General features: G+C 38.6%; 1 protein-coding gene across 1 annotated transcript; it reads left to right on the top strand.

The window, feature by feature from the left end:
* Positions 1-3,494: 3,494 nt before the first annotated feature.
* Positions 3,495-7,700, top strand: LOC127427230 (fucolectin-like). The gene is made up of 6 exons (XM_051674690.1): positions 3,495-3,563; positions 3,995-4,064; positions 4,427-4,715; positions 5,021-5,154; positions 7,324-7,347; positions 7,543-7,700. Exons 2-6 carry the CDS (start codon positions 4,001-4,003, stop codon positions 7,698-7,700), a joined length of 669 nt encoding a protein of 222 aa, XP_051530650.1. The 5' UTR covers positions 3,495-3,563; positions 3,995-4,000.
* Positions 7,701-8,910: the final 1,210 nt, after the last annotated feature.

An 8,910-nucleotide genomic window follows, 5' to 3' on the forward strand; every position in this document is an offset into this window, starting at 1 on the left:
AATTAGGGCTGTCAATTGGGCAGAGAAACTAAATTCGATTTTTAACTTAAATATTTTCAAAATTCAAATAATATTCGAATTTTAAAGTCATCTGATTTTTAAATTGACATTGTTTCTTTAGTCCACAAGAGGGCACATCAAATACATAAACCATTCGGCACTGTTATATTATTGCAAAGAACATTCTTGGCTGTTACAAAAGAGCATTCCATTTTCAACTAATGTGCATAAAATAAATAATAAAAAAGTTTTAGTCAATCCATATTTTCAAATGTTAAGTCAAAAGTCAAATGAGGGGGGAAAAGCTTCAAAAGACAGTTCACATGGTGTTACACTTGCACTGATTCCTACTACTCCAAACTCAAGCTTCATAATAACAGCGAAATACCACATTATTTTTTATTCAGTACAGTTGTATGTAGAGTAGCAATATTCACAGATAGCAGTGGTATTCGGCTAAACTCGGTGGTGAAGCAGCTCAGACTATGTGCACAGGTCAGGGGCTGTTCAAACAGACGGAACATGACAGAATGGAACTGAACGTGAGAATCTCGAGACATCTTTCCTGACAAAGCATTTAAACAGCTCATTGTTTAATCTGAGAAATGCTTATAAGAGAGCAAGATGCGATGGCCAAAGACCTCCACCTACTGTAAGGGGCTATTCATACCAAATGCTTTTGCAACCATCCATTTGTTTTCCATATAAATGTATACTAGACGAACATCTTTGATTCGCTTTGTTTTGTTTATTTAGCATCTCGTGCAGGAGAGCTGTTTTTTAAATGCTGTGCTTAATTAAAAAGAACTTTAAAAAGCATTTTGAGACACCTGCTTTCTGTTAAACTGTATTAGTTGCGCTATGTCTAGCCTTTTTTAGCGCAAGAATGTGATCGATCTGAAATCATCATCAGTGCTTGGCACACATCCAAAATTCAAATGCACAATTTTAGCATTCAAATGTGCATTTCTTTCTTAAATTTGACTAATAGTCAAATTTCACATTTTAATTTGACAACCCTAATATAAATGTATTGCATACTGTATTATTTATGTAGCTACAGCTAGTGTTCCTGAATTAGTTAATCGCTGTTCTATGCATCAGAAAATGAAGACTTCAACTCCACATTGTTTCTCTTAGCAGCATGAAAAACAACTGTTATTCAAATTGTGATTAAATTATAAAAAGAAAGCAAACAAAGAACACTCCCTTTATAATCAATGAAGCTGTCAATCACTTCAGTTCAACGTGAGTGAACCACTGACTGAGTTCTGCACTCTCACCAAAACTCCTGTTATAATCAATAAAGCTGTCTGCACTGCACAAGATTTACTTTGATTCTTCACCTTGTTGTTTATAATAAGATAGTTCGTGAGAGTGCGGCAGCAGAACTAACCATATGTTTCCACTGGTGCGTAGTGAGCTAAGGTGAATGAGTGTTTTCAATTAATTTCTATGGAAGTTGAGTGCCACGCTCTTGAGGTGAGAATTCTCTGCTTTTTGTAAATGAGAAGTGGAAAACGCCAGCAGCGAGCCAATTACTGTGAGCTCAAAGCAGTGACGTCCGTCAGAAGAGCTTCAACGAAGTTCTGGAATTTCTGCTGTATTCAGTGCTTAAATAAAATTTGTATATTTAATTCCGACTTCAAACAGACTTCAAATGATGATTGCATGCATTATTTGTGGCAATACTGAGGCTGGATAAGCAAACGTGTAATAAATCAACACAGCTTGTACATTGTGGGCATTCAGAAATGAAGCTGGCATCTTTCCAACTGTAATCACGTATATATAAAACAATATTATTGCTTGTGTACTGAAAACAATGATAGACAATACATACTGGCTTTGCATATTACAAACACGGCCCAAAGCGGCAGTTTTCTGGCCTGGTGAGTGGCTTTGAGCTGAGTTTTTTTTACGCCATTGGAAACGTACGGTCAGTCTGTGAGCGAGTGCTGAGTGGATTTCTTCTGCGCAGGTGACTTAAATTATAATGCTCTGATTGGTCTTTGCATTAATGTGCTCAACAGACATGTCTGTGATTTTGAAAAATAAACATTGTTATTTTGTTAAATTCGTAATGCATATAAAACACAGTTATCCATGGTTTTGGGAAGTCCAACTCATTTCTGCTAATCAATTCCTTCAAACTGTTCTTTTCAATTATTGCAATTGTTTTACATCAGCATTTGTCTTTATTTTGATCAGAGATGGTCAGTGAAGAACATTCTTTTTATACATAGTTGTTTTAATAGTTTAATTTTCCAACAATAGTTTTCAATTAGTGTTTCCATCTATCGGTTTAACTTTGATTAGCAATGTTAAAATTGGCATTTAAGGGGCCTGGGTCGCTCAGCGAGTTCGAGTCCGGGGTGTGCTGAGTGACTCCTAAGCAACCAAATTGGCCCGGTTGCTAGGGAGGGTAGAGTCACATGGGGTAACCTCCTCGTGGTCGCGTTTAGGGGTTCTCGCACTCAATGGGGTGTGTGGTAAGTTGTGCGTGGATCGCAGAGAGTAACATGAGCCTCCACATGCTGCGAGTCTCCGCGGTGTCATGCACAACGAGTCACGTGATAAGATGCGCGATTTGGCTGCATCAGAAGCAGAGGCAACTGAGACTTGTCCTCCACCACCCGGACTGAGGTGAGAACCACGAGGAACTACTAAGTAGGTGGAATTGGGCGTTCCAAATTGGGAGAAAAGGGGATAAAAAAAAAAAAATGGCATTTAATATTAACATGTGAAGCAGCCATCTGTGTATTGAGAGTTCATTTATGATGCAAAAAAAATCTTGAAGGAATTTTTCATAATTTTGAACCAATCCTAAAGGAATCAGATAAGTATCCATTAAGAATAGGTCCTATTGGATAAAATGAAATTGTATTATTTCATTAACAATCTATTAGCATTCCTTTAAGATTTTTTTTCTTTTTAAAAATGATATCTGCAATAAATAGTAATATATGACACTTTTCACTCTGTTTTTATTTTAAATTTTTTTTTATTTACACTTTTCTTGTATTAATTTTTTTGGGGAAAACCTGAAACAAAAGGGTGGTAGAGTTCTGAGGTTGACTTGTTCTTTGTTCAATAAAGGAAAATAAAGGAACATGAAAACATATTTAAACATAATTGTTTAATATTTTAAATGATTGCTGCAATAAATTCAGCATCTTGGTTCCTTAAAATTCACTGCCTGGTTCTTGGACTGACAGATCTGGGTCTTGGCCTTGGGGATAGGTCTTGGTCTGGATATGGGACTCGAGGGGTCTAGTCTTTGTCTGGGTCTTAGGGGGTCTGGTATTGGTCTGGGTCTTGGAGGGTCTGGTCTTGATTGCACCTATTTAGGATGCTACAAACATTTGGTAATGCTCCATTTCTGTGGTCATTTGAAAGATAGTTAATCTGATATTGCAACACATCCTGCTCATGTACAAACACCCATGGGCGTACAGTACAAGACACACACACACACACACACACACACACACAAAAAAAAAACATCTCCACTCATTCAAGCCACACTGATCTAAGGCTCATCTAAATCTGAGAAGAGACAGGTAATCACTTAATTTACTTTTACATTCATTCATTTGACAGATGCTTTTATCCAAAGCGACTTACAAAAGAGGAACACATTATAAGCAAATCATCTTAAGGAGACAGTGGTATGGAAAATTAAGAATTACATGCATTCTCTTTCAAATACTTTTCGTGGAACACAGGCTTGAATTTTTGAAGCACAGTACTAACCTGGATACTTAACACCTATTCAGTGCTTATTCATTAGATGGAAATTTACTGTTGTATTATTGCTAAACTCTGACTCACAAGCAGCAAAACGGACATTATACTGGCTATATAAGTCATGTTGAACTGATGGGGTCCTCTACACTACACTTGCAATGATATTTTCCTCTGTCCAAAGGACGCTGAGATGCATGTACTTTCTCCATGCACTAAAATGCTGTGTTGTATTCTTAATTCTTAGGTCAGGATGGACATGCCTGTGATTGTGTTGCTCACACTTTTGCCTGGGCTGTGTGTCGCTAATTTGACAGGCAAGTATAGTATAATCAGTGGTACTAGACCATTTTTACTATGGGGGCCATTCTGGGGCCAGTTGTGCCTTTGGCAAGGCAAATATGTTACATATATAAGCAGATGACTCATTAAGCACTTTAAAAGTCAACATGACACAACATTCAGAAACCATTTTACTTCCGAAATGTGATGCATTTCCATATGAAATGAGAACAAAATGCGGGTCAGTGCAAGTTATTTCATTTTGATTTAAGATTTCGAGGACAAAACTTTTTTTGTTTGTTGAAGAATAACATGCACAGATGGATTGTTCCTTCACAATAAGTTCAGCAACATGAAATAAGAATGTAAATAGGGTAATTTGTTTCATGTTGAACAGGGAATCTTGCTCTTGGACAAAACGCTGTCCAGTCATCCACATTTGAAGACCATGCAACAGCCGGAAAGGCCACAGATGGTAACAAAGAATCAGTTTACAAGAAGTTCTCATGCACTCACACTACATATGAGCAAAATCCCTGGTGGAGTGTGGACTTGAAGCATGTCTACAAGGTAACCAAGGTTACCATCACTAATCATGGGGACTGTTGTGAGGAGCGGATAAATGATGCTCAGATCCGTGTTGGCAACAATCGGATTAGCAACGGCAATATCAACCAAAATCAGCTGTAAGAGTTGTTTCTCTCTCTCTTCCTCTTTATGTACAACTCTGTTTTATATTGTGTCAAGAAGAGGAATTTCTTATGCCTTTTCAAGAAAAAAATAAAATAAAATTATAGGGTACACTCCTAAGTAATAAGTACCTTCAGGCATTGGTATTGAATGTTTCTCAAAAAAATAAAAAATGGTGCTTAATATTTGTACAGCATGTCCCTGTCAGAAGTCTACACAATGCTGTTTCATCTCTCTCTCTCTCTCTCTCTCTCTCTGTGTGTGTGTGTGTTTGTGTGTGTGTGTGTGTGTGTATCCACAGGGCTGAAGTAATTTTGAGCATGCCATTGGAAGCCACAGAAACATATACATTCAGGCCTATTGGAGGCCAATATGTTGACATTGTTCTACCTTGGCAAGGAATTCTCACTTTATGTGAGGTTGAAGTATTTGCAAGTAAGACACAGATAGAAGAGTCTGTGTTTTATTTTGTTTCTTTACCAAGGACGGTTTAAGGCCAGTGCTAATGGGTCCAGTGCCCCAAGCTTCTGATTGCGAGGAGCCTCACACATGTTTTACATCTCACGCCAAAGCAGTGTGTGAGCCAAACCAAAGCAGACCGTCATAACAATTTTGCAGCAAACAATGTGTGTGCTTTTAATGTTTTTGTGTCATTTAATTTTGTTTTCATACGAGCTAAAATTAATACAAAAGCACATTAGACTACAAATATTTGCTCATTCTGTGCAATATCTATGTTTTTGTGTCAACTTACACTATATTGCCAAAAGTATTTGCTCACCCATCCAAATAATTGAATTCAGGTGTTCCAATCACTTCCATGGCCACAGGTGTATAGAATGAAACACCTAGGCATGCAGACTGCTTCTACAAACATTTGTGAAAGAATGGGCCGCTCTCTGGAGCTCAGTGAATTCCAGCATGGTACTGTGATAGGATGCCACTTGTGCAACAAGTACAGTCGTGAAATTTCCTCGCTACTAAATATTCCACAGTCAACTGTCAGTGGTATTATAACAAAGTGGAAGCGATTGGGAATGACAGCAACTCAGCCACGAAGTGTTAGGCCACGTAAAATGACAGAGCAGGGTCAGCGGATGCTGAGGCGCATAGTGCGCAGAGGTCGCCAACTTTCTGCAGAGTCAATCGCTACAGACCTCCAAAGTTCATGTGGCCTTCAGATTAGCTCAAGAACAGTGCGCAGAGAGCTTCATGGAATGGGTTTCCATGGCCGAACAGCTGCATCCAAGCCATACATCACCAAGTGCAATGCAAAGCGTCGGATGCAGTGGTGTAAAGCACGCTGCCACAGGACTCTAGAGCAGTGGAGACACGTTCTCTGGAGTGACGAATCACGCTTCTCCATCTGGCAATCTGATGGACGAGTCTGGGTTTGGCGGTTGCCAGGAGAACGGTACTTGTCTGACTGCATTGTGCCGACTGTGAAGTTTGGTGGAGGGGGATTATGGTGTGGGGTTGTTTTTCAGGAGCTGGGCTTGGCCCCTTAGTTCCAGTGAAAGGAATTCTGAATGCTTCAGCATACCAAGAGATTTTGGACAATTCCATGCTCCCAACTTTGTGGGAACAGTTTGGGGATGGCCCCTTCCTGTTCCAACATGACTGCACAACAGTGCACAAAGCAAGGTCCATAAAGACATGGATGAGCGAGTTTGGTGTGGAAGAACTTGACTGGCCTGCACAGAGTCCTGACCTCAACCCGACAGAGCACCTTTGGGATGAATTAGAGTGAAGACTGCGAGCCAGGCCTTCTCGTCCAACATCAGTGTCTGACCTCACATATGCGCTTCTGGAAGAATGGTCAGAAATTCCCATAAACACACTCCTAAACCTTGTGGAAAGCCTTCCCAGAATAGTTGAAGCTGTTATAGCTGCAAAGGGTGGGCCGACGTCACATTAAACCCTATGGATTAAGAATGGGATGTCACTTAAGTTCATATGCGTCTAAAGGCAGGTGAGTGAATACTTTTGGCAATATAGTGTATCTTCATGATGTCCATCAACAGTGCACTTTCAGTTTAATTCAGTTTGAGCAGCGCAGCAAAAATAGACTCGGCGTTGAAACTTCAGCTGCACCGGGGCTCATGTGCTGCTTCTGCTTCCAATGTAAATACACTCATTTGTTAACATGAATGGCAAAAAAAGTACACACTGCTTCATTCCTGCTTTAACGTGTGATGGAAAACATGTGTCAGGCTGAGGCCTGTAGTTTCCTGACACCTTGAAAAAAGATACTGCAAATATATGTGATACAATGAACCAAAGCCAGTGACGCAAGGCAGTGTCTTTTGAACACCGTATTGCAGCTTTAACATAGCTGTGTTCTAATTGTGGTACATTGTTGGCAAGGATGCAACGGACTACTCCATTTTTTATTATGATGCATTGATAGCGCTGTAGTTCCTCTATTTGGTCTGTACAGATAATAAAGTTAAATAATGTATGTAGAATCGATTACATTGCAAAAGGGTGCCTCCAAAGAAGCAGGTGTCCAGGGCCTCGCGGGGCCATCATTTTGTGCTGTACATATTAATATGTATAAATGGTTGTTTTATTAATGTGTAATAATTGTTGTTTTATTAACAGAAAAAGAAGACAAAGGGTCCAAAAGTGAGTGTTCTTGTAACTTTGAATGTGTTTTCAGTAAAATATGAATATTCTTATAAATAGTTTAAAGAAGAACTTTGATTCACAAACATAACTTAACAATGTTGCGATTTATCTCAACACAACAAAAGAAAATAAGAGACAATGTATTAAAAGATTCTTTTTTTAAATAAATTCTTAAATTGCTTTAATGAACAGGGAATCTTGCTCTCGGCACAACGCTGTCCAGTCATCCACATATGAAGACCATGCAACAGCCGAAAAGGCTACAGATGGTAACAAAGAATCAGTCTACAAGAAGTTCTCATGCACTCACACCAAATATGAGCAAAATCCCTGGTGGAGAGTGGACTTGATGGATGTCTACCAGGTAACCAAGGTTGTTATCACTAATCGTGGAGACTGTTGTGAGGAGCGGATAAATGGTGCTCAGATCCGTGTTGGCCATTGCACAAATAACAACGGCAACAACAATCAACTGTAAGAGTTGTTTCTCTCTCTCTCTCTCTTTAATGCTGAAACATAATTATGTTTGAAATTAGTGTTTACCTGCTACAACAATAAAAACATTAACGTTAAAAATAAATCTAAAAGTCTCTTTTTGGGTACATCCTATCCTCTGAGAGTAACCTGAACAGAGTGCAGCTACTATTTGTTTTTTCTCATTGATTGGTAACACTTTTTACCTTGCAGCTTACTGACACAATTTTCCACCCCAGACACTATTTTAAATAAAAATAGATGACAAACATCTTACAATCTAAGATTTATTGTGGAGTTCAATTAAGTTGATTTGATTTCATATTTAATAATTGATTTATCATGGATATGATGACTTGTTGGAATTGTGGTAAAGGTCTATTGTACCCTTCTCACTCCAAATGTGGGTAAACAAATGTGGGCTTTCAAGGTTCAAACAGTTAGACTCTAACTTCAATCATGTTTTTTGAAGAAAGTCAAAAGTGAATAAAGTGGTTAGAATTTGCATAAAAGCATGTCACTGTCAGAAGTACTGTATATACAATGCTACAGTATGTGCCTTTTGTCATTTATCTGTGCCTCTCTCTCTCTCTCTCTCTCTCTCTCTCTCTTTCTCTCTATGTGTGTCTCCTTGTGTATCTACAGGGCTGAAGTAATTTTGAGCATTCCATTGGGAGGCACAAAAACATTTGTGTTTCAACCTATTAGTGGCCGATATGTCAACATTTATCTTCCTGGGGATGGTAAAATTCTCACTTTGTGTGAGGTTGAAGTATATGCAAGTGAGATAAAATAAGGAACACAGAGAAGTTGGTGTGTGCAAGTGTATGTGTAGACTGTGTTTAAATTGCCTTAATAATGTCCAGAGGTGAGTACACAAAACAAATCAAATCAAATCAAATCACTTTTATTGACACACAACCATATACACAAGTGCAACAGTGGGTGAAAGTCTTGGGTGCAGTTCCGAGCAACATAGCAGTCATGACAGTGATGAGACATATACCAATCTACAATAAACATCAGATTTACACAACACAATTTACATATCTAATATACACATAATTACACAACACAATAATAATA

This window comes from Myxocyprinus asiaticus, chromosome 36, assembly GCF_019703515.2.
Source record: "Myxocyprinus asiaticus isolate MX2 ecotype Aquarium Trade chromosome 36, UBuf_Myxa_2, whole genome shotgun sequence".
NCBI lineage: Eukaryota > Metazoa > Chordata > Actinopteri > Cypriniformes > Catostomidae > Myxocyprinus > Myxocyprinus asiaticus.

Excerpts from the sequence above, each read along its gene's own strand:
- LOC127427230 (XM_051674690.1), top strand. The coding sequence starts at position 4,001 with ATGGACATGCCTGTGATTGTGTTGCTCACACTTTTGCCTGGGCTGTGT. Across the intron at positions 5,155-7,323 it reads TGAGGTTGAAGTATTTGCAA|AAAAAGAAGACAAAGGGTCC; the intron begins GTAAGACACAGA and ends TTTTATTAACAG. Across the intron at positions 7,348-7,542 it reads AGAAGACAAAGGGTCCAAAA|GGAATCTTGCTCTCGGCACA; the intron begins GTGAGTGTTCTT and ends TTTAATGAACAG.